Raw genomic sequence first — 25,083 nt, 5'->3', positions numbered from 1 at the left:
ATTCCCTCGGCGGCATCCCGCTGTCCTGGACCCACCCAGCGTCTTGCATGTCAGAACATGAACGCCAGGACTGGCGTGTCCTGGGTGCTGGGTGTCCTTGCCCCGGGCGCTGGGGCGCTGGGATGAAGCCGCTGGGATTACGGAGACACAGCTGTTGTGTCAGTTATGGAGAAGGATGTGCTGGAGAGCGTTCATTCATCACCGGTGTGAACCTCTGATAACGAAGGGTAAATCCGCTTTGCAGCGTGGATGGAGACGGGGCTGCCGAGCTGGGGGGAGCATCTCTGCTGCCGGTCTCCACACCACGGCCGGCTCTTGAGCAGCTGTGGGGAGAGTGTAACACCCGGTGCCTTTAGTGAGGGGCAGGCGTTCTGGAAAAGGAGGACACGGTTTTAGTAGCTTGCTTAAAAACAGATATTTTTAGAAGATTAAGATTAATGTAGATGGAAATGCTCAAGTCAGGTTTTCCTGGAGGCCAGAGGTCACTGGATGAGCTCGAAAGGGAAACTCTGGGAGAATTTTAAATAAATTAAAAGGTTGGACTGTTCAGAAATTCCTGTTTATTTACCAGCAGCTGAAATAGTAATGGAAAGTTATTTGTTTACTAATAATTTGTTTCGTGCTAATTTCCAAAGCTGCTTTATTTCGGCTTAAAGCACGGTGTTCAGTAAGAATGCAGCGCTGTGCTGTGCACACTAAGCTCTGCAGTGACGGGCAGGACCTCCCTGCCTGGAGGAGGTCTTCCGAGGGCACACAGGCGAGTCCAGGTGCAGATAGAAGGGCGGAGTGAGCTCACCTGGTCAGGAGAATCAAAAATGCTTCGTGGGGAAGGTGTCTGGCCTTGACGCTCCTATAAAATTTCAAAAGAAAGTGGTAGTTTTGTTGCAGGGATGGAGATGGATACTGGGTGCTGTTGGTAGGTGGCCTGACATGGCACAGGGGCAGGGAAGCACATTCAGGGGATGAGGAGGGACCCAGCTCGGCCAGGCTTGGGCCCCGTGGGTGGGAGTGAAGACTGGAGGGTAACTTGAGTCATTACCCTCACCAGCGGCTCTGGTTTAGTGCCGCTGTGGGCAAAGTACTGGATGTGTGACTGGGCAACATGTAGCTTCCTGGTTTAACTTCCTAGCTACTTGACAGTCATAAGCATACTTCTTTTTTCTAAAGGTAAATATGCAAGCATTTCTTTCACCTCAGCATTTTCAGGACCTTTTGAAACATAGATCTTTCAGATTACCAAACTTTGTGCTTTAAAAGCACCTAGATTTCCATCATCTTGAATGAAAATTCTTCCCAACTCTTTTCTAAGTCCCCTGCATTTTTAAAAGCACATACTTTCAGAGGATGGTAGCACTCTTCAGAGAACTTTTAACCAGCAGGGTTTATGAATTGAGTGGAGCTGAAAAACAGTCGGGTTACTGATAAACTTAGTTATTAGAACTTCTTGAACCAGACAAAGGTTAATCCTGAAACACTGTTTAGGAGATCATTGTCAATAGCTTTTAAAGTGGGCAGACAGAGTTTGGTAGAAGTGAATGGGGAAGTGTATTCTGATTTAGGAGTTATAGCATGAGAACCACGTAGAGGTGAAGAGAACAAAAGCACCTCAGGAGATCAGTGGAAGGCTCCCTGGCTGGGAAGGCGGCAGCCCGGCCAGCGAGGCATGAGGTTGGGGGGGACCCATCGCCACATCTCTCCCCAGTTCAGCGACACCACACTGACAGCCTGAGAGCAGTCATGGCGGGGAGCATTGACACCAAGGAAATGGGCAGATCTTACAAACCAGCGAGCCCGCTGTTACACACTTACCAGCAGGCCGTGCCCACGGGAGACTTTAGAAAGCCTCCATGTACCTGACAGCTGGGAAGGATTTCTGATCTTGAAAAAATGAGTAGTACAGTCGAAGAGAGTGTGTGTCTAGATGATTCTTCTGTGTAATAAGTTTGTTAGAGCAGAGGTTGAATAAAGGGAAAGCTAATAATAAGAACATTAGAGAATGTTGCAGCAGGATATGTTGGGCAAGGAGAAAGAGGAATCCGAGGAGACAAGGAAAGCTATTCAGACCGGGGCTGCGGCTCTGAAATGAGAAGCAGGACGGACAGGCCTCTCCTTCCCGTCTGTCATGAGCATCACCGTTGTTCCAGACCTTCCAGCTGGAATACCCGTCAGGTCTGAGTCCTTCTGTCTTGTATCAAACAGTACCCGTTTTTATTAGTAATCTCTTATTTTCCATTCCCACTGCCAACAGTCTAGGCAAGAAATGCCCTCCTTGTTCCCTCTGCGCAGGCAGTCCCGCCCAGCCTCGTTTGAAGGCCTTTCCTCAAGCGAGTCTGACCCAGCCCTGAGTGATCTCTCCCTTCCCTGACTTCCTGTGACACAGAAGCCGCCGCCTCTCGGTTTGCTGTTGTTTACTGTCTCGTACCACCCACTAAACGATGTCCTCAAGGTCACAAATTGTGTCTTCTCCTCCTAGTGTTTTGCCTACAAACCCCCAGCGGACATGCATTCATACATATTCGGTAATTATTTCTTGATAAGTGGATAAGCTTGGCCCCAGAGGGAGCACAGTGATTCAGGGGTGAAAGTACTGAATAGATATTAAGTGATGGGAAACCGAGGAAGGAGTCAAAACCCTAGCTCCCCTGAGCAGCTGTGTCCTGGCCAGTGCGTGCAGAAATGATAAGAGAGAGGTGTGAGCTGCGGGGACGCAGGTGCGTGGCCTGAAACGGAGCAGATGTGAGATTCTTATGATGCATTTGTCGTTCACAGAGGCCAGCTTCGTGCAGTAAATTGGTCTGGCTAAGCTAGGCTCTACCACGGTGCCAACTTCAAAACTCTCTGCGGTTTAAAAGAATAAAGGCTCGTTTGTTGCTTACCTGCGTGCTCAGTGCAGGTGGGCCGGGGGCTCTGCTTGTCCTCCTTCAGGACCAAGGCCCCCGGCCTCCCCGCTCTGGGCCTTTGCTGCCCCTGTAACAGGAGCAGGAGGTGCCACATCACTGCCACTCGCCCCTCATCGGCCAAAGCAGGAAGCAGGGATAGTGCCCTCCTGTTAGGTGACCACCGACGTAATGAGGGTGTCGTGTTGTTTCTAACCCTCCAGGCGGTGTGCCAGCCGGTGCTCAGAAGGGCAGCGCCCGAATGCCCCGTGCGAACCTCTCTGGACCTGGAGCTGGACCTGCAGGCCTCACTGACCCGGCAGAGCCGCCTGAACGACGAGCTGCAGGCCCTGCGGGGCCTGAGGCAGAAGCTCGAGGACCTGAAAGCCCAGGGCGAGACGGACCTTCCGCCGGGCGTGCTGGAGGACGAGAGGTTCCAGAAGCTCCTGCGGCAGGCCGAGAAGCAGGTACGCAGCTCGGCGCCGCCGTGAGCACTGGGGCACTCGCGTGGAGTTCACGTTGCCTAAAGCCCGCCGGGGAGAAGGTACCAGCCTACACCGCAGTCTTGCTCGAGTCTTCAAGTCCTTTTTCTAGAACTTAGAACACATTTGTTCCCATTGTGTTTCCTCCTGCCTGGTGGCAGCCCTTGCATCCAATGATAGTGAAGAAAGAGCCCGCAAAGCAAGGTGCGTTTGTACCATTTTGAGAATAATCTGATTCCCCTGAGTACAGATTTTTTTCATCTTTATTTTTACCAACTCTGTATGTATAGATAGATTATTGGAGTTATGTGCCTTTTTTTCTCATCCCTGAAGTTTGTGCTCACCCGCCCTGTGAAAGAGAGACTGCTTCCTATTCTGCGCCTTTCATTCCGGCCACAGAAGTTGGTGAGAACCGTTGGCTTCTCTCCTGCTTGCTCTTAAGCCCCACGTCCACTCCTTACACACATGTGGACACACTGGTGCACATGCACACACACACACGCTGCCCTTTCACATCCACCTGCCCCCCCGCCGGCGGTTGGGGATTTGTGAGATTTTCAGCACCGTGGCCGTAAAATGCCTCACGATGAGCCAACAGCCTGCCAATTGCCATAAAAAATACGGCTCCCAGGGAAGCTGTGAACGGAGTCCAGCAGCAGAGCCCAGATCTGCCTGCCTTGTTAGGAATGCTGTCAGGCCTCTGGGTCACTCTCCATAACCTTCCTCCATTGTGGCTGAAAGTCTGTTTTGTAGCTCAGAATAAAACCTGAATCAGAGGTAGTGTCCTCGTGTATAGTACAACCCCCTTAGGAAGCAGAGCGAGAAGCTCAGGACTGTAATTAGGACGGATTGTGTTCCTTACTCCGTCAGGCTTCTTAACGTGACCGTAAATAAATCACTGGACCTTCCTGCAGGTCAGGCCCCCCACCGCGTAAACTGAAGGTTAATCACACTCTCCTGGAATCCGGGGCATAAAAACTGGCTTCCGATCCTCCTGAACCAGGCAGCTTTATCGTGACTTGTTGGGTGAGAAGGGGAGAGGCGTGCTGAGGAAGGGCTGGTATTTTTCCAAAGGAGCCTCAGGTTGCTTACAAAGCAGAAATTTCTTTGTCTTCCTCTGAGTGTTCCCCTGTCAAAATGCCAGTTCTGTGACGCTAGGCTTCTTAAAAGCTTAAAATAATACAGATGTTAACATTTGTAAAAGTTAGAATCCGCTATGAAAATTATATGTCAGAAATGTTAATACAGCTCATTCAACAAAAGAACTCAGTGATTACAGTGAAGTGCTCAGCGCTGAGCCTCGACTGCCTGCAAAGCTGGCGACTGTCGATTATTAACACCTGATGAAAATTTTATGATATATTTTAGCACCCAGACTTTTGGAGGAAGATATAGACCCAGGTACAGGTATAAATACATAAACACAGAGACAAATGGAGTCTGCGGTAAAGTGCGTTCTCACTCAGCAGGGAGAGGAGGCTCTTCGTGTGTTCCTTGGTGGTCGGTCTCACTTTGCGCAGAACAAAGCCAAGTCTCAGAGTGACTCTGCGGCCGCCACGTAAATGCTGGTAGTTGCAAACAGCAGCAGGCGGCAGGCTACTTCGAGGGGCCGTCTTAATAGCGCGTACAGGGGATAAAATAGGCCGCACACTTCCATTCATATGGAAGGGGACAAAATACTGAACAGGGTCCCGGGGGCCTGTTGTATCTCTGATCTGGTAAAATACACTTTCTTGGGGAAACCGGGCCAGCTTTTCTCCCCTAAGTATATCCGGCATGTACCTTCCTTTGCTGGTTTTTCCTGATCTCTCCGTTTGTTCAAGTCAGTAAGGAGATGGCCATTTTAAGATTGGTTTGTTCATCTTATAAGTTCCCCAAAATTAGAATAGCAGCAACATTTTAGTAGAATTACTAGTTTCCTAGCTGGATGAACCACATCATGGTAGAAGTCATTTCTTTGTGTCTACTAAGTCAGTAGTTCCCAACCTGACGCCTAGTAAAAAATCATCCATTGGCTGAAGGTAAGGCTTCGCAAAGTAACTAAAATATCACATCTGTCCCCTTTGAATTTGAATTACACAAATTCAGAAGCTCCGAGTGACGGCTCACCTATCTCATCAATTCCAAAATAATCAAGAAAGAACTGTTTCTTAAATATAGGCCACTTTTCTAAACAAAATCATTCAAAACAAGGAGAGAAAAGGGGAGCAGTAAAAAATATCTGGAAAAGGGATCCTTTGTGGTGAAAAAAATCAGATGTTACTGGGGTAGAGTATTATTAACAAAGTACTAACTAGGTTATGCCCCATTGTAGGCTATTTAGCTTTCCGTAAACTGGTGTGAGTATAACTGAATCTTCATCAGTACTTGGCTGAATAAATAGTTTTTGTAAAATGTCATCTTTCCTAAAAGTGCCACAAGCATTTTTGCTTTCAAATTTAAACTGAGTTTAGTGCACTTTGTGTGTTGAGAATATTTTAAAATTTAGAAAGTTTTTTTTAGTTAAAAAATTAACATGTTGTAACAAAGCCAAATAATGCAGAAGTATATAAAGCAAAAAGTATTGATAGAAGTGCCCCTGAGTCCCACTCCCCAGGGATGACCTCTGTTGACTGTTATATGTCCTTCCAGCTCTTTTTTATGCCATGTATATGTGTCAGTGTTATTTGGAAGAGTTACAGAAAACTAGGGTCTGAAGACATACTGTTCTGCAACTTATTTTTTTCCCCACCTAATTCTAGTCATGTAAGATGAACAGCTTTCCATATTTGTTTATGTTGCTGAAATTGATTGTTTTAAGGCATTTGTAATACACATTATGAATATATCATATCATATTTATTTAATCATAAATATAACTATTTCATTATTCTACTAATGATAGTTTCCCAAATTTCAGTCATAGACAGTGTGGAAGTGAACACTCCTATACATTTTGGGACACTTTTCTTGTTTCAGTAGCATTTCCAAAGCACGAATAGAATTCTAGTAGTAGAATTGCTGTTTGTATCCGTTAGGCTGTGAACCAGTCAGACTGGTTCTTGTCTTTTGTCTCTTAAGCCGGAAGACCTTGCTCTTTACTGTAAAGTTTACAGCTGCCTGTGTTAACAACACAAGCACAGCAGTCGGCTTTTTCAAGTGCAGAAGGGTCCCAGTGATGGGACCATCAGCTGCTCTAGGCTACAGGCACCACCGTCAGCAAAGCCACTTTTCCTTCCATCTCTTTGTGCCGACTACTTAGTTCTGATCCCGAGCTGATCTCTCTTGTAAGACTTAGCTGCAAACACCAGTATTCTAAATTTCCTCACCCATTTCCTTCACAGGTCCAGCTGCCCCACCATGACCAGTGGCCTCCACTGAGCAGTAAATTCTGTTACCGTAGCGCCCCAGTTGGGAGGTCATGGGGAGAGAGTGCCCAAATGAGTGGAGTCTCCCCAACCCCTGACTCAAATTAACAGTGTCCCCTCCCAATACACACGCCCGCCCCTCCCTGCCAAGGGCTGAGCGCAACTCACAACGCGTCCTCCTGGGAGTAGAAGCCTCTGTGGAAACTTAGACTGGGACGTGCTCTGTCCTCTCGCTGGGATGTTTACAGTCTGGTAGTTTCGAGAAGGGTATCACTTTGTAAAAGGCTCTTTGAGCTGCACACGCGTCTGTGTGCACTATTTTGGTATGTAAATTCTACTTCAGTAAACAGCTTTTAAAAGGACTAAGACAGAAAAAAAAGGGTTGAAAAGATGAATAAGAGGTTGAAAGTGTATTCTCCAAAATGTTAACAGTAGATATTTCTTGGACATGGTGCTGTAAGTAGTTTTAAATTTCTGTTTTGGTGGGTGGAGAGGGGGGGCAGTTACCAGGTGTTCCAGATGTAACAAGATGATCCCGTTTTGCCTATGTGATAAGAATTTTAAAACGCATTAAAGCACACTTGCCCCGACCCAGTAGCTGCTCCCTGTCGGCGTGAGGGGAGCGCACGGGTGTCGTCCTGCTGGGCTGGCCTCCTGACACGAGCCCGGCGTCCTTCAAGCCTTAGCGCACCCCTTTGGGAATCTCTAACTAATGTTCCGGGGGGTTCTGTGTTTTCATTTCCTTACCAGGCCGAACAGTCCAGAGAAGAGCAGAAGCAGGACCTGAACGCAGAGAAGCTGATGAGGCAGGTCTCCAAGGACGTGTGCCGGCTTCGGGAGCAGAGCCGGAAGGTGCCCCGGCAGGTGCAGTCCTTCAGGTGAGCGCCCGTGGGACGGGCGGGGCTGTCCCCGTGTGTCTGAATCACGCAGGCCTGCACCGCAGGGTGGCTGGCAGGTGACACGTGTTGGGATGTGGGACACCAGGCCCTCTGCTTCCGGTTTGATGTGTGTGTGTCCCTGAGCTCACAGACCCTGCCGGCCACAGTCCTGACTCCATTTGAGCCCGGCTCCCCGGGGACCCGGGATGTCCCCAGCTCTTAGGAGCAGTTAGACATCTCAGTGAGAAATCTTAACGCAGAAAACAAAAAGGTACAGAAAAGTCACCTGTCTTCGGGGTTTTGCTGGTCCCTCCCTGGACTGTTCCTCAGGCCCCGTGAGCCATGCACGGGGCTGGGCCCGGGCACCCAGAGAAGGGCAAGCGCCCCTGGCCTGAAGGAGGCTCCGGTCTGTGTGAGGGGGGCGGGCAGTGCCACGCGGAAGGAGCCCCCTGAAGGCCAGGCGGGGTCCCGTGAGGGCAGACACTGGGCCTGCGGGAGCGCACGGGAGTCTACGAGGCCGTACAGGCTGGAAGAATGGGTACGCGGGTGTCAGGCGCCAGGCGTGGTGGTTTTGGAAAGGGCATCGAGGCCGGAGGGACCGGCAGGGACAGAGGCACAGAGCCTTAAAGGTCAGTGCCAGCGGGTGAGCCTGTCGACCACACGAGGCCCCGTGTGCTGTGTCGAAGCTTCCAGCGCTGGCTTTGAGTGGTGGGGGACCAGCAGGGGCCTCCAAGCGCAGGAGTGAGTGAGGGCGTTAGAGGCGTTGTGGAGAGCGGCCGGGCAGACCCTGGAAAGGGGAGGCCAGGCAGGCGATAGGAGGGTGATGGGAGGCGGGTGGACGGAGGGGCGCTGGGGGGCGGGGAGAGTTCTGCTTTTGGACATACCAGCCTAACAGTTCCCGCGGGCCAGCTTGGGAAGCCGTGGTCAGTAGGTAAGTAGAAATAAAAATCTGAAGCCAGGAGATAAAAATGGGAGTCTTCATCTCACATATGGTGGTTCCACAACAAACATGGGTCTGACATCCCGGAAAGTGTGAGAAGGTGACCAGGACAGGAGACTGTTGAGATTAAGAAGGAATGGCTGGAGAGCTAAGAGGAGAACTGGGGAGCGTGGTCCTGGAGCTAAGGGGGGAGGGTGACAGACGCTGTCAAAGGCAACAGCAAAGAAGGATTGAAAGACACTCCCCAGGCTGGGGGCCACTGGTGACCATCCAGGGACAGTTTCAGTCAAGTGAGAGGGAGGCGACAGGAGAGATGTGGTTTTATTGGTCTGTGGTGGGTGGGTGGGTGTGGGTGTGTGTGTGTGTGTGTGTGTCGTGTGGAGGGGTCTGTAGGAAGCTCTTGGGCTGAAGTGGGAGAAGCCCAAGGAGCATGTCTGATGTGCGGGGCAGACGGGATGTGGGGTGGAGAGGGCTCATTAGGAAGGGATGGGTTTGGTGCCAGAGGACGCAGTGGCAGTTCCTGCTGTCCTGAGTGAGTCGGGTGCGGGGGAAGGAGACGGGTCATGGCAGGCTCAGACTCTCTTTAACACGATGGCTTATAGTAAAGAGTCAGCTTTTTCCTGTCTCCATTCAGCTCCAGGGTCGCTCTTGTAACTTTCAGAGGATGCCGCTCCTTGGATTTCTAGAACTGCAGGGTGGTGCGGGGAATCCTCTCGTGCCTTTGGTGCAAGAAACACTGTCCAGAGGAGAAGTCATCCAACCTCAGCTGCTGCTAAAACCCGAAATAAATGTTTATAAACACTCCCTTAGCACCCAAAGCCAGGCGTATCACCAGGCAGGTGATGAAGGAGAGGGAGATGGACCAGGATATGTGCAGGGGCCTGGGGCGCTCTCCCTGAGCTGCTCTCCCAAAGCCCAGGGCTCCCTGCTCTTCCGATTTGTCGAGGGAAGGTAGAAATCAGGAATTTTATGTGAAACATATCAAGCGTAGACACTGACAACTAATTTGTGTGTTTAAAAAGCACCACGTGAGCCAAAGAAATTCGCTTGCGGGAAGTGTTGAAGCAAAGACCCCAGTTTTGGGTTCTGCCTTCAGTGACATCGTGACTACTTTCACTCACCCCTTTAATTCTTAATTTTATCTCATAGAATTGAGCAAATGGAAAGGACGCTGTAGCACAAAAATAACTCTCCTTCCAACTTGCCCAGGGTTTTCATGCTTCCTTCCTTCTCTCTCATTTCCTTAGACATAGAGCTTTTCCGCCTCAGTTCTTGCATCGTAACACCATGCTCCTGCACCATCTCACCCCCAGTTTCTCGAAGGCGGGCCCGTGCTTTGTGCCTCCTTAGGGCTTCCAGCGTGTCCGCATGTGGGGAACCCCCTCAGCAGCCTGTGTTGAGGGGGGACTGTTCAATGTGAAGGCTTCTTGGAGGCTAGACGTGTTGCTCCTGTCCTTGGCGGCTCTACAACCCTAAAACCTTACTTTCTTGACACTCTCCTAAGCTCTGAAAACCCTCCCGCCCCTTCTTTCTGAGCCCCTCCCTCTCAGGTTGTTTCTACTCATCCCCGCATCGGGATGCGGCAGATCTGCCTTTACGACGGTCAGGCTCCTTCTCTTCCCTCATCTGAGCCCCGGTATCCATCGCTCATTATGTTGCCCTTACCTTAGCATGGTATTGAGTTTAAAGAATTCTCCCCAGATCGTGTACTTTCCTGTGAGGATTCTGGCCCCTGGAATCCTCTACTACCTGGTCTAGAAATGCTCAGACCTAGACTGGCACGCTCCCCCGACACCCCCGCCCCAGTGGTTTAAAACCTGTCTGAGGTTGGAAATCCTGGGAGGGACCTTACTGCCTCTGTCGACCGGTGGTTACCATGGGTCAGAGCTGCCGTTCTCCTTTATGTCCTTCCGTAAAAAGGCGAAGACAGTCTTGATTTTAAATGGAGCTCTAGCTAAGGACAAGATCTCCCATCCGGGCCTGTGGAGACAACGCTGGCGTTCTTGGGACTATTTTTAACGGGCATAGAGCATTTTCAACATCCTATTGAAGTCGGTGTATTTCTCACCCCGGCTCTAGGGAGAAGATTGCCTACTTCACCAGAGCGAAGATCAGCATCCCGTCCCTGCCGGCTGATGACGTCTGATTACATCGCTGACGAGATCGTGTTTTCACCTCTTCATTTCTTAGGGAGGGCAAAAGACTGAACATTTTCTTGTTTGGGGTTTTGTTTTTTGTTTTTTGGGTTTTTTTGTAATATAACTGTCAATTCTTAAAGAGCTTTTATTTCACATCAGATTTTCAACATGTTAATTTGTAAAGTACCTTGAATGTAATTCTTACATGTTTAAAAAAAAAAAAAAATCAGATAACCCAAACAGGATCATCTGGTACACAGATGTACAGTGTACGTGTATCGCCAATGGGCTTTATTTGGTAAAAAATGGAATAGAGGCGGGACCCAGCGTGTATCCTATTGAACCGACTGTTGAGAAATAACTCAGTTTAGCAGCAGGCGGTTTTCGCTTTTCCTTTGTTTTCCCATGAGCAACTATGAAGCTGGCAGTGGCGCCAGGTGATGCTTGGTGCTAGAGGGCATCTCGTTCAGCGTGAGGTTGAACTTGAGCATGAGCTTCAGTGCAGAGTCCCGGGTCCACCTGAAACAGGTGCTGCGTTCATTTCCGTCACCTCTGTCGGAACACTTTGTTTCCTTAAAACAACTGCCTTTCTTGGTCCTTTTCTATTTGTCTAAAGAAAACAAAAACAAAACGCTGCGTGCAGGAAGGCAAGAATGCGAAGGAGCAGTGCTCCCAGCACATACAGATCCCGTGATGCAGGACTTTAAGGGTAGGGAGATGAAAGGAGAAAGCCAGTTCGCCTCAAATACACTAGAATCAGCACGTCAGTGGGCAGCTGCTGCTTCTCGCTCAACCCGATTGCGCGTCGGTGTTCAGACGTGAGTGTCTGGCTTGCACCAGTCATGCTTCGTCCTAGGTGTGAGGATGGTACCAAGTGGGGGAAGGTAGGGGCCCAGGGTGCTGAGCACAGACAGTGCTGGTACTGTGGAGGGGAACACATGAGCATCACTTGCTGAAACCAGGAACAGAGCAAAGGGTATCTTGATTGAATCAAGGTTGCCAAAAATTTTTTAAATACTTCAGTAAACAGGTTTCTAACATTTACTAGAAATTACTTTGCAGCTGTCATTTTTAGGGAATCCTATCTATAACTTGTGGTAAGGAGTTGGGAGGCAAAGAGAAGAGGGTGCCTGGGGAGATTATTAATTTGAAGTAAAAGCTGAGTCATTTGTAAAAAATAAATAAATAAATATATATATATATATATTCCAGGCAAACAAGATGGAAACTGACCAAAGTTTCCTCCAGTGGAGAAGTTGAGCTTACCCGACCCAAGCACTTCTTAAAAGAAACAAATCCCCAGGTTAGCTCTGCCAGCATAAAAGGCTTTTAAAAGAAATAGTTTTATGCAAGTTAAATCATACATATTACTCGGTCTGTAATACTGGAAGAGGCAATGTTTGGTGAGCCATCTTATGTAACAAGTGAAATCAATTTTTTTTTTAAGAGATGAAAAAATCATCTTAAAGGAATGGGCCCCTTAAAAAAAAGAAACACAAGTTCTGTTCCTAAGCTAGAATCCTCATTGGTAAGAATATTTATTTGAAAGTAATTACACATGTTTTGGAACGTTCATTTTATCAGAATCAAAATTCAGATCAAGCCATTTCTGAGCCTAGAACTGTAATGACTTTTTCCCAGTGTCCCACCATTTATATACAAAAGTCTTTGAAGGAATAACTGGACGTGACACTACTTTGAACAAAAACCAGCCTCGTGAATTGACTGAGTACAGTCCTTGCAGGCGGCCCAGTTCATCCTGTTAGGTGACCGAGGAGAACTGGAGGAAGAGCACCATTCATCCTTGTCGAGGTCAAATGTGAAAAACAGAAGTTTATTTAATGTAGAGTTAAATGAAGGTCAGCTGTTTTCAGCTTCTTAGTTTGACCATGAAAATGTTTATAGGATTATGTGTGGTTGTACCGTACGATTTTATTTTCTTCATTTATTTATTTACGGTCTTATTTATGTTCTGTTTAATATATAGTTCGGTTCTGGCCATCTTAAATGTTTGACACAGAAGAGGCTATATTGGAATATTTACAGCTTTATAAATTCCATCAGATTAGCTGTTAACTTTTTGTACGACAAAGAGTTTCAGACAAGCATAAAAGAATAAAATCTGTCTCAGGCTGGTAGTTAGCAGTTGTGACCAAGATGCTTTTGGTTTTATTTTACAGCATTTGCTCATTTCTAACATGAGAGACAAACTTAATATAATCCTTTTTCACTCTTTAAAAATCAGCAATAGTGTTATGTATTTATAGGCAGCTTTTAACAATCCTGTCATATTTGTACTAACCCAAATGATTCACAGTGACAAAACATTTTAATAACTTGCTCACAAAACCATATGGACAACATGAATTTTAATATTATAAGTACTATTTTTTAAAGGTAGAATTTATTCTTCACAGGGTAAAAAGAATGTAATATTTAGTTCTCAAGTTTGAATTATCAGTATGTTATTACAATTTTGTATATCAGAATCTAAGTGTTACAGGTACAAAAAGAATATTGCTAGCCAAATGAACAAAGTTTAGCTGAATCTCTGTAGCATGCAAATCAAATAAATTTAAAATCTTTTTTTTGCTATTACTTTATATTGTATTAAATATCAAAAGCTCAGGACTGAACTAAATATTTAATCAGGTTAAATTCTGAATATGTTTCTGTTTTAATTTGTCTTGTTTGTAAAAGTATGCAAATACATCACATAGATTAACTCTGGTTTCTGCACTTTTCATGTGTTTGTGGGTGGAAAAAAATTCAGTGTTTTTTTTTTTTAAACAAAGATACATATTACCTAATACTTTATTTCAGTGTCATTTATTGTTCAGTGAATTTCTCTGGTGCAAACACAAAAGTTTACTTGAACTATATACCAAACAAATATAAACTCTTTCATAAAGAATTCCCCAAGTTTGGGGGCTTCCCTGGTGGTGCAGTGGTTAAGAATCCACCTGCCAATGCAGGAGACACGGGTTCGAGCCCTGGTCCAGGAAGATCCCACACGCCACGGAGCAACTAAGCCTGTGCGCCACAACTACTGAGCCTGCACTCTAGAGCCGATGAGCCACAACTACTGAGCCCCTGTGCCACAACTACTGAAGCCCACACATCTAGAGCCCATGCTCCGCAACAAGAGAAGCCACCGCATTGAGAAGCCCGTGCACCGCAACGAAGAGTAGCCCCCGCTCGCCGCAACTAGAGAAAGCCCACGCGTAGCAACGAAGACCCAACGCAGCCAAAAACCAATAAAATAAAATAATAAAATAAATAAATTAAAAAAAAAAAAAAAAGAATTCCCCAAGCCAGCAGCTTGCTGTGAATAGTTCTTGGTTGGACCATATATATTGCTGATTTTTTTTTAAAAGGGGGGGTGGGGAGATCTGCCCACACCCCCCAGTCCCAACCTGCAGTGCCCCTGTGGCTGCACCATCTACTGCAGAGCACAGGACACAGAAGCAAAAGCATGTTGGTGTGGTAGATTTTACATGAATCTTTAAAACACAAGACTGCCCTCCTCTGCTTCTGACACAGTAAAGAAGACATGAATGAATGGAAAAGTCTCCATAGAGGCACTGAAGTCTCCAATTAAAAAACAGATGATGTGTCCCCCATATGCACCTCTCAAGCTTTCAGAGAGCCAGCAGGTTTTCTAATATAATCAGATGTCATACCTTTTAAAAAAATAAGCAGCCAGACTTTGGTTTCAGTATAATAGGTGATCTTAAACACTTGAAAGAAGTCAATGGTCAGCAGTAACATTTCCAATTGCCAAATGATTCATCTCTATTAAATAACACCTTCAAAAGATGTGTAGGTACTAATACAATGTTTTATTTACCGGTTCTGTGCAATCACTGAATCTATTTTAAAACTGAGAAAACTCATCCCCAGTAATGAGTATGATTACTGTTAAGTCTTGATTGGTTTTGGTCTCAGAGTAGAAGATAAAAGTGGTTTACCATCTTAGGAAGAAATGACAGTTTCAGAAGCAACGGGAAAATGCATTTCAGAAAATCAAAAGCATAGTGAATGGGTTACTGTGTAACAGGAAATCCTACCAAATCATCTGAGGGCACCGCTGATCCCTTCTGGCTTAGAGTTTCAGGTGAGTGGTTTTCATCTCCAGGTGTAGACAGTGAGGCGACGTTTCTGCCACTGCATATTGACCGGAAGCCAGGGGAACCTGGGTCCCGCAGGCGGCCCAGTTTAGCAGACACCCTCCGAGCAGGAGAGAGAATCCAGCAAACCAACCGATAAAGAGGGCCTCCCCAAACTTCCACCTGGGCACAATCTCGGGGATGGTCTCATCCCAGAACTCCTGGACTGTCCTGTGGGCGACCCAAGAGACAGGAGCAAGGGCTGTGACTCCTGCTGTCCAGAACAGAACTCCTCCCAGGATTAACAGCCGCTTCTTGACATCCTGCTGTCGCTCTCCAATTCTCAAGCAGTCCAGGCCAAACCCCGAGACCAGCAGGCCCAGGAATCCCAGGCTGTTTGAGAGGAACATTAAAATCCTGGAGATCCTGAGCTCAGCAGGCAAAGCCAGGAAAGAATCAAAGTCCTTGCATTGCATCCCCACTTCCTCTTGGGTGACGCAGGTCTGCCAGAGTCCCATGGTCAAGTTTTCCATTTCATTTAAGTCCAGGTTGAGATTTTTCCATTGTGGCAGGTAGTTTGTAAGACAAGATAAAACCCATCCCAGCAAAGATAGTGAAATTCCCGCTAATTGTGCCACAGCTCTAAAAATTAAAGCCATTATAAAATCCTGTGACCTTAGCCAGACCAACCCCTGCCTTTCAGTGTCTGTGAAAAGAAGTGTTACACTTGTGTTATCACTTGCAGAGCTCAGAACTATTTTTTCATTGTGTATATAGGAGGATTCTTGCCAGAGTTGCTATCGTTCAATTCTATGTTGAATAGTTTTCAGAAAAGGATAGGGAAATAATTCTGCAAACCAGTAATGACAAGGTGTGGCCAAGATCACGTTCACGTCCTATGGGCTGCATTTTGTAGTAGGCAGTTTGTCCCTGAAATAACATTAAGTAGTAATAGTCCTCTCATTGTTAAAGTATAAATGGCTTTCACGTTGTTCCTGACCTTTCTGACAAGTCAAAGAATTACGAAGTCTCCGTGCAAGATGTTTAATTGACAGTTTGGTTCAACTGCTACTTTATATCTTACTAATTGCACCTATCAGATTTTCAACTGTTAAGAGGTCTCATTTCAATACGCATACTGTGGTTATAACTGAGTGTTATCATTTTTAAAAACAGGTTCAAGAAAAGTATTTCTTAACCAAATAAATCAATCTCAGAAATCTCTTCTGTAGACCTCAAATCAGGGTTTTCTTTTTTTTTTTTTTAATCTCTTAGGCTACATATACCTAATAACATATGAACGATTCTGAACTAAATATCAGGTCTGTTTACTTCCACGCCTTCCTGACAGCTTCACACACAGGGACATAAATACTTGCTATGTTTTGTTTCTTTGCTTAAATATGCTTTCTATGCCCTGGAAAAGTTAAGCAGTAGGACTGCGTAAGTTAGAATCAACGTCTCTGTTGGTTCATCCCCATGCATGTAACTTTTAATTGAACAAAGGAAAATTTTTATTAGGGCAGATGAGCTGGATATTAAGAAAAATATTTTTGGAATTGTTTATCTTTTTAAAGTACGAAGCTTTTGAGGGAAGAGACGAGAAGAGATTGGCCAGTATTTTAAATCTGAGAGTATCACAATGTGCTGAAAACCTTCAGCCTCATAAAGTCCTGCCGCACAGGGCTCCTAGCAATTTCCTAAACAAACCACCTCTGTTCAAGAAAGATCAAGTCATTGTTGTGGAAATAGCACTTTGGATAGGCTTAGCATGTGGTTTTGCTAGTGCAGAATGCTTAAAGGATTTCAGATTGTTAGGTTTTTTTCTTTAGGAAACAGGAACTAATTATCAATTTCAGCTACCAACAAAACCAAAAAAACATTTCTAATATCAAATGAACACAGTAAAGCTTAATAGTGCTCTCTTGGACAACCGCCACCAAATGTTGATTTAAATAACCAGATGAATGAAATTTTGTTTTGTTCATATCTAATGTAATGCTTACCACAATCATTTTCTTTTAGATATAAGATTTGCCTCTTTCTTACTTCTCCAGGTTTTGGGGGGATGGGGTATCTAGGATAGAAAAGTCATTATTTAATGTATGTAATGAGAAAATGTGAGCATCACAAATATAGTTACATAACAAAGAACCCTTTATCATGTAGACCCTCCATCACAGTTGATAGAGGGAGATACACCTCTCTGGTCTCATCAGAGTCTTACACTGAAGGATTGGCAGTTCCATTTTCCAGGTATGAACACTGAGTTTGCATTTCTGCCACTGCATAGTGGCCAGAAGCCAGGGGAACCTGGGTCCCGCAGGCGGCCCAGTTTAGCAGACACCCTCCGAGCAGGAGAGAAAATCCAGCAAACCAGCCGATAAAGAGGGCCTCCCCAAACTCCCACCTGGGCACAATCTCGGGGATGGTCTCATCCCAGAACTCCTGGACTGTCCTGTGGGCGACCCAAGAGACAGGAGCAAGGGCTGTGACTCCTGCTGTCCAGAACAGAACTCCTCCCAGGATTAACAGCCGCTTCTTGACATCCTGCTGTCGCTCTCCAATTCTCAAGCAGTCCAGGCCAAACCCCGAGACCAGCAGGCCCAGGAATCCCAGGCCGTTTGAGAGGAACATTAAAATCCTGGAGATCCTGAGCTCAGCAGGCAAAGCCAGGAAAGAATCAAAGTCCTTGCATTGCATCCCCACTTCCTCTTGGGTGACGCAGGTCTGCCAGAGTCCCACGGTCCAGTTTTCCATTTCATTTAAGTCCAGGTTGAGGTTTTTCCAATGTGGCAAATAAGTTGTAATAATGGATAAAACCCATCCCAGCAGAGATAGCAAAATTCCAACGAATTGCATTGCTACTCTAAAGACTAAAGCCATCGCAACAGATCTTAGGACCCTTGCCACCTCTATAGGCGCTGCTGTCCTGTGGTGGACAGTAGTGTGGCAATCTTGGTTCGATGTTGCCTGGGGAATATAAGCTTTGGTCGTTAACCCTTTGGGCACTCTGAAATGCGTTTTTGTTCTTCTTGAATATAATGTTTCATGTAAAGGACGGAGGACTCTGTTAAAACTATGAGTTACGCTTTCTGATAAGGATTTGATCTGTTACCTTCCAATTTGCTTGGTAAAATTATATCCCCAATGCTTGATGATTATAAGTCTAAAGATGAACAAAGAGGGCTCTATGACCCCTCACCCTAAAATACAACAGAAATCTTTGTGCTTCAATATGGATTAATTAGATTTTAAGTGGTGATAAAAGGCCAGCTCTTTCTACAACAGGACCTCATTGTAATAGTTGAATCTGAGATTTCAGAGATGCAAAACAAGACCTTATAAAGAAAGGTAGACTGTTTCCCTATAATCTTTATTATTCTCAGGCTTCCTTAACCTACACAAGAACCTGGCCCAGGTTCTTGAGTGTCACAGGGACTCAGTTGGGACTTGGCAGAAGACTTTCCCTCAGATTCCTTTGCAAGGTAGAGGCTGGTTCACTGGGTGAAGTAAAATGCCAAGGCTGAGGCTGTGCCCATAGGTACTGAGGGGAGAGGGGGGTATCTCAGGAAGCTCTGGATTTCATTCTGAGATTTTCTCCATCCTTGTTAAGGACTTGTGGTAAAGCGTAATTTCTTAGTGTCCAGGAGGTGTTGTTTTTTGTTTTTTGTTTTTGTTTGTTTGTTTGTTTTTGTCTAGAGCTCAGCTGTCTTCACTGTCATTTAAGCCACAAAGACAAAGCAGCACCAGGCATGACAACTCCTGCCAATTCCAAGACAAACAGCCACCATGGGGCTGACCTTCGAGGCGTCATCTTGTTTGCATTTTTTTTTTAATAAATTTATTTATTTTATTTATTTATTTTTGGCTGCATTGGGTCTTCGTTGCTGTGCGGGGCTTTCTCTAGTTGCGGGGAGCAGGGGCTACTCTTCGCTGTGGTGTGCAGACTTCTCATTGCAGTGGCTTCCCTTGTTGCGGAGCACAGGCTCTAGGTGCACGGGCTTCAGTAATTGTGTCTCACAGGCTCAGCAGTTGTGGCTCACGGGCTCTAGAGCGCAGGCTCAGTAGTTGTGGCGCATGGGCGTAGTTGCTCTGCGGCATGTGGGATCCTCCCAGACCAGGGCTTGAACCCGTGTCCCCTGCATTGTCAGGCGGATTCTTAACCACTGCGCCACCAGGGAAGCCCTTTGTTTGTGTTTCTGATTGAAGCCACACCTGAGTGCATGCTTCTGCAGAACAGGACCCTCTCTGCAGGGCCTCACAGGCCAGGAGGAGAGACCACGCCCCCCATTCCCAGGGCTGCTCCTGCCCATGGGGCCACCGGGCTCCTGTGGCCACAGCCAGAGGCAGAACCTGATGCGCCCGCCTGGAGCAGGAAGGACATGCAGGTTCCTAAAATGGAGCCACTGCCCTGGAAGATTCTAATCTGTGAACCAGCAGCCCATCACATTTCTAGTCCAGGATTGGAGAAGGTCCTTTACGATGTCTCTCCACAGAGGATCAGAGAGACAGCACCCCAATCCCGACACACCAAAGTGAGCACAGGAGTCGGGTTAGATGTCCCTTCTTCAGCATTTTCCAGCATCATACTTGAAACAAGAAGATGAATTCTTTCTCAACTTTGACAAATGTTCAGAATCCCTTAGGATTGTTGGCTGTCCTCAGTGTACTGAAATAAGCTGCTCCAGTTTGCACAAAGGCACAAAGGTCCAGAAAGGGCTAGAGACTTGCCTGGGGCCTCGTCCCAGGAGGCAGGATATTGGTGACCTAGAACTTTCCTTCCAGGGGGCAGTCAAGTTAATGAAGCTCTCAAGAGCAATCATTAACAATTATGGAGAGACGGTTCTTCATATCACACTGAAACTTAACGAGAGGTGGAATGGGACAGGCTGCTCTGTGAGGCGGGGCGCTCTCCATCCCCGAGGCGTTAACAAGGTGATTCTCCCCTGGGCCACAGGGAGGAAATTCCTCTGCGGTGGGGAATGGACCTGGATAACCTCCAGCTCATTTATTCTTGCAGCATGTAAAACAAACAAATAAACAACCAAACAAACAAGTAAATAAAGTATTTGAGGACCTCCTCCGGGCCAGGCAGTAAGTGCTGAAGACACTACCAAGACCAGTCCGGATACAGGCGCTGCCCCGGCCTCTGGGGGCTCATGTTCCAGTGGGAGAGGCCATCGGGAAATAAGTAAATCCGATCATTCAGAGAAATAAAAAGAGTGGGGTGTGAGGATTGCAGGCAGAGGAAACCCTAGTGCAGCCACCCGGAGACTGAAAGCACAAAGGCCACCCTCCCCTGACCTGGGGCTCCCGTCTCCAAGTCTCAGTTCGTGGATTAGCCGCTTAGACCACGGTTTCCAGAGGGGGATGGGAGTGAAATTCAGCCAGGAAACAAATATTACCAGCACGTCGTTCAGCATGTGGAGGACTGCATGCTCTCTGTCTCAGGAACGTTACTCTTAAAAAACAAAAAGCAAAGACAAACAAACAAAAAAAACCCACACAACTCATAAACAGAACGCGAGAGGTCAGCAGATTATGTATTTTCTTAACAAACAGAAGGTGAGGGTGATCAACCATCCCAGTTTGCCCAAAGCCACGCATCGTGGGAAACCTCTCCGTCCAGGGCAAGGGTTGAAAAATGTCCCCAAATGAACCATCCCAAAGTGTAGTTGCTCAGACCAACAAGCCTGTATGTGTATTTTGCTCAGGAATCTGCAGTCAGTGGGGACAGTTTGTCTCTGCCCCTAGCAGTGTCAGCTGAGGCTGAGTCACCTTTTATGACCGAGGTTCCGAAGTCACAGACCACCACTTCATAGACGAGGCGGATCAGGGAGAGGGAAAAATAACACCAAGGTTCTGGAAGAGCTTGTGAGACTGGAAGTACTTTTGTGGCCATTTTTGGAAGACAGATCTATCATGAAAAGCAAACCAGATGGACCTGTTAACGAACCATTGAGCAAATCTAGATTCCAGGAGAGGCATGGCAAGTACTGAATAGAAAAGCCAGCCTCTCTTTCTCTCCTTGGCTTTGTGCTTTCATGCTCAAGTTTAAGTTTGTGGTCACAACCAAAATACCTGGGCTGTGAAGACCTTGACACGTTTTACACAAACTCTTGCCTCTGCCACCCTGTGCCAGTTCACACGCGGTCGTCCTGCCCTCTCTGCTGGCCCAGGGCTGACAAAACGAGGGCCCAGGTCTGGCTCACTGATTCAGCCTCACCTGTCTGCATCTTTGACCACATGAGAGCCAGGGGTGCAAAGATCTGTCCTCAAGCGAGGACATGTAGGATTCTCAAAAGAAGGAAAAAAATTATAAAAGAAAAAAAGATAACCTGCTGAACTAAGTTTTTAATGTTTCGTCAGATCATAATAAATAGGTAGCAATGATCAAGTGCCTTCTACTTACCAGGCACTGTTCTGAGTGCCCAGGCTGCCAATGTGAATCACTGAATGTGGCGTTAGGAAGAGACGTGCCATAACCCGCCATTATATAGTACTCTTACCATAGAGATACACTGATGTAAATAACCTCAAGAGCGTGGATAACAATGAGGAATAAAATAATCAGGAAGTGATGTTTTGAGTATTAATACTTTGTTTTTAATATAACTTAATTTTAAGTTTATATCATATAATTCAATTTTAATGATAGCTATGATTAACAGCCAACTCCCCAAATTCCTGAAAAATTAACCCTCAGCTCTGAGTCAGCATGAGACAGCTCCAGCTTATCACTGGGACGAGCCCAGACTTTACAAATCAGAGTCTCTCCAAGGAGCTGGGGGGAAGGATTCTGCAGGTTAACAAGCTCCTGCAGGAATTCACAAACACGCTGAAGATTACCACGGGAGAACCAGACCCCTTGACACTGCTGCCAGCTCAAGTCTGAGACCCATCAGAATCCTGGGCTGACCCCACGCCCACCGCTGAAACTCAGCCTCAGGGCTGCGGAGAAGGCGGAAGCACGGCTGGTCTGGTCTGGGTTTTGCCAGCCCTTTCTATTCCATCTACCTCATGATTTTTGCTGTTTTACTCCAAGTGACTTCTCTCAGATATAGATGTGGTCCCTTATGCCTTTCTGTTCCCTGAAACACCACCAGCTCTATGACTCTGAGGCCTCTAGACATTTAAGACATTGGTGGTTAAAATTTTAAAAAATAATGTTTTAAAATTCAGAACACTTATCAATTACTTGGATTGATTTGATTTATAATTGCCAGGCAGTGTATTGAATGGCCCTTGAAACTTCCATCAAAGGGTTATGGGGAGAAAGAAAAAGAAAGCTCCCATCCTTGCCTACTGGAGTAAAAAAAAAAAAAAAAAAAAAAAAAACCCACTTTGGTGGACATCACAAGACTGTAAGGAAACATCTATCAACAAGTACAAACTAATATGCTCTGCAGTTTTAGCATGCGTGCCCGGGTCTTCACACTTGCAGCCAGTGGCTTCTTGCGTCAGAAGATCTTGGGGGGGGGGGGGGGGGGGTCAGCACCAGAACGTTATTCCCACTGGCCTGACACATTTTGCTCAGGACAATCTGGGGGTGAACGAACTGAGAGCAGGTGGCAGGAGGGGGGTCAGCCCAGCAGAGCAGCTAGGGAATGGATCTGGGAGGATTATGTGGACCCTTCCCTGGGGGCTGCCCTCCAGGTCCCAATGCAGAGGGGGCTGTCCAAATGTCCACACCAGGATGCATCGCCCACGCGTAAGCACTGGTGTGTGAGGGGCTGCAGGTGCCCTCATTCAGTTTCAGGTGATGGCATTTAAAAGAAGAAGTAGGGAAACCTTGGAGGAACAAGTGGATTCCCAGCACCAGGTCTGAAAGCCCTTTTCAGCGCTGGGTGTGTGTGGGTGGAGTGTTTCTGAAAGCCTAGTTATCTGATGTTTCTGTCCTCTTAGGCCCCAGCTGAGATTTTATTCCAAGCCTGAAAAGGACTAATACTTAAAAGATAATGTAAGATCTGAGTTCTGAAGAATGAAGGGGACATCCTGTCATGCAGTGACCGATGGGACTGACGGACACTTTAATATTAAAGTATAATATTATATACTTTATAATATTTTATAAATATTATATACTTTATAAAGTTTAATATTAATATTAAAGTATGATATTAATAACCAGTGTTTACTGAGCACTTACTGCTTGCTGGGCGTTCAGAGAAGGGCTTTGTCTGTGTTATCTTGCTTATCCTCGCAAGAACCCTGTGATTAGGCACCATTATTACCTCCATTTAATAGATAAGGAATCTGGGGTTTAAACAAGCCAACTAGCTTGCCCTACGTAGAGGAAGATTTCAGCCCAAATCAAACACTGAAGTCCAGGTCGTAATCATTTTATGCTGTGAAAAGCGACCTTTGGCCGTTGTCACGATCGACTCTCCGTTTTGTCTAGAAGTGTTACCTGCCCACCCTCGGCATCCACTTAGCACAGTGTCGCCCCCTTGGACCAGAGTCCGGCGCTGAGAGCATCCGACAGCAGGGGAGCTGAACCACGGAAGCTGGGGCTGGCTTCGTGGCTGTAAAGTTAAAAACTATATCAGCAAAGGGCCTTCACAGGGAGGAATGTGGGAACTGTCCTAGCCAGGGACTCTGTCCCCACCCACTTTGCAAATAGAAATGAAAAGCCCTCTATCTCAGGATTAACTAGGTTCTTTTCTTTGTAAATCCTTCCTAAGTATTAATCTAGGCTCGAAATGCTCGTGGCTGAGTTGATTTCCATTTAACAGATGGGAAAAGCATCGCAAATCAGCGACAGCTTTGGCACCTCGTCTTGAGGAAGTGAGTGGCAAGAGAGTCCTGGAGTCCGGGCTCAGCCCACACCTCAGACACCACAGCAGCTCCATTTCATAGGAAGCTGAGGCCTGAAGAAACAACACACCTGGTCAGGACCAGTGTCAAGACGAAGACCTGGCCTCTAGACTCGTACTCCGGGGATCTTTCTGAAACCCTCCCACACTGCCGGGCTCTGGCAGGAATCCACAGCCCTCACTGGGGCCCTGGCCATCAGGGTATTTGCCCTTTCTCCGGGAGAGAGACCAAATTCCATGCAAACAATAACCGTGCACCTGCCACGCACTGGAAAGCACTAGGAGCTGGGGGAGGGCCAGAAGCCAGGAGGGTGGCATGCCTCCAGGTAGGGGGGACCGGGCAAAGGCAGGGCCATGCGTGGTGCCCAGTCTGGGACCACAGTAGTCCCTCTCCCCAGGTCCCGGCTGGAGGGAGGATGAGGTGGGCAGTGGGGTGACAGGAAGTGACACTGGATAGGCTGGGGTCGCAATCATTCAGCTATTCCACGAATGTTTATTGAGCAGCTACTACGTGTGAGGCCCTGTGCCAGGCCTTGGGGTTAAGAAGGCGATGAAGAAATGCACAGTCCTCGTCGGCCATCCGTCAGGTATGGAGACAGACAATACAAGAGTGAAAGGGAGAAACCAAATGATGGAGAAGCTGGTGAGATTCATGATGGGTGGGCTCCGTCTCTCTGAGAAAGTAACACGTGAGCCAAGAACTAACCAGTGAGAAAGTCAACCGAACGAAGGCCTGGGTGAACCATTCCAGGCCGAGGGAACGAGAGCGTGAAGCCCAATGGGAACACGCTTGGCTTGGCTGAGGAACCAAGCAAAGGGCGCGGTGGCAGGAGACCTGTGGGCGTGGTGAGGCGGGGCCGGGGCGGGGGCGGGAGCCTAGCGCAGGCCCGTCGGAAGGTGAGGATGAGGCGGGGCTCCCGCGGTGGAGGCGATCGGCTCGGCCTGGGGAGGGACCAGCGGGGAGGCAGGAATTCAGGTGCAACCCCTGGAGAGGGCGCGGGCGGGACCTGCTGGTGACTGGCAGGTGGCGGGGGGATGAGGGGTCGGCGGTGCCACTGCGGATCGCGGCTTGAGCCTCTGGGTGGCTGGTGACAACGTGTCCTGGAATGGGACAGACCCAAGGAGACGGCGCGGGAGAGAAGAATTAAGAGTCCTTTGGGGTCTTTTCATATCCGAGATCCTATTAGTCATCCGCATAGCGGTGCCGAGTAGGTGGCTGGATAAACGCGTCCGGTGCTCAGAGATCCGAGCTGGAGACCTATATTGGGAGTCACGGGCCTTCAGTAAGCCATTTAAAGGTCTGGACCCGACGACCCATCTGAGCAGCCAGCTGTGCCCCAGGGCCTTCAGAGCCGGCCTGGAGCGCTGGACGACGGCCACTCCAACCCAGAGCCACGCAGGCGCTACCCAGCCCGGAGGGGCCGAGTCTGGGGAGGCGAGAGGGTCCAGGGGTGGGGAGTGCACCTTGGGCCTCCCCGTCACAGTGCACCTGCC

The 25,083-nt window shown here is 47.4% G+C and overlaps 3 protein-coding genes across 7 annotated transcripts in view; 1 reads left to right on the top strand and 2 right to left on the bottom strand.

The window, feature by feature from the left end:
* WWC2 (WW and C2 domain containing 2) overlaps positions 1–13,391 on the top strand; it is a 163,060-nt gene extending 149,669 nt beyond the window's left edge. For all 4 annotated transcript variants that reach the window (XM_082375186.1, XM_082375188.1, XM_082375187.1 and 1 more), the window contains 3 exons: positions 3,101–3,343; positions 7,456–7,583; positions 10,603–13,391. In XM_082375186.1, the coding sequence (XP_082231312.1) occupies positions 3,101–3,343; positions 7,456–7,583; positions 10,603–10,669 (438 nt within the window). In that variant the 3' untranslated portion in view covers positions 10,670–13,391. The remainder of the gene's footprint in view (positions 1–3,100; positions 3,344–7,455; positions 7,584–10,602) is intronic.
* Positions 2–16,766, bottom strand: LOC309619752 (claudin-22-like). 2 transcript variants are annotated; one of them, XM_082375406.1, is made up of 2 exons: positions 14,732–16,766; positions 2–371 (listed from the first exon to the last, which is right to left on the bottom strand). In XM_082375406.1, the coding sequence occupies exon 1, from the start codon at positions 15,427–15,429 to the stop codon at positions 14,767–14,769; it is 663 nt and encodes a 220-aa protein (XP_082231532.1). In that variant the 5' UTR covers positions 15,430–16,766; the 3' UTR covers positions 2–371; positions 14,732–14,766. The 2 variants fall into 2 exon arrangements, with proteins under 2 accessions (XP_082231532.1, XP_082231531.1); XM_082375405.1 differs by lacking the exon at positions 2–371 and adding an exon at positions 10,936–11,271.
* Positions 16,767–16,861: 95 nt separating this feature from the next.
* CLDN24 (claudin 24) lies at positions 16,862–17,880 on the bottom strand. The gene has a single exon (XM_082375441.1). The coding sequence runs from the start codon at positions 17,654–17,656 to the stop codon at positions 16,994–16,996; it is 663 nt and encodes a 220-aa protein (XP_082231567.1). The 5' UTR covers positions 17,657–17,880; the 3' UTR covers positions 16,862–16,993.
* Positions 17,881–25,083: the final 7,203 nt, after the last annotated feature.

The sequence above is a fragment of the Balaenoptera borealis genome (assembly GCF_965194805.1).
Source record: "Balaenoptera borealis genome assembly, chromosome: 21".
NCBI lineage: Eukaryota > Metazoa > Chordata > Mammalia > Artiodactyla > Balaenopteridae > Balaenoptera > Balaenoptera borealis.
The sequence above is the reverse complement of the archived record's forward strand: the minus strand, read 5'-3'. Positions and strand labels throughout refer to the sequence as shown.

Coding starts and splice junctions, on each gene's coding strand:
- CLDN24 (XM_082375441.1), bottom strand. CDS start 17,656: ATGGCTTTAGTCTTTAGAGTAGCAATGCAATTCGTTGGAATTTTGCTA.
- LOC309619752 (XM_082375406.1), bottom strand. CDS start 15,429: ATGGCTTTAATTTTTAGAGCTGTGGCACAATTAGCGGGAATTTCACTA.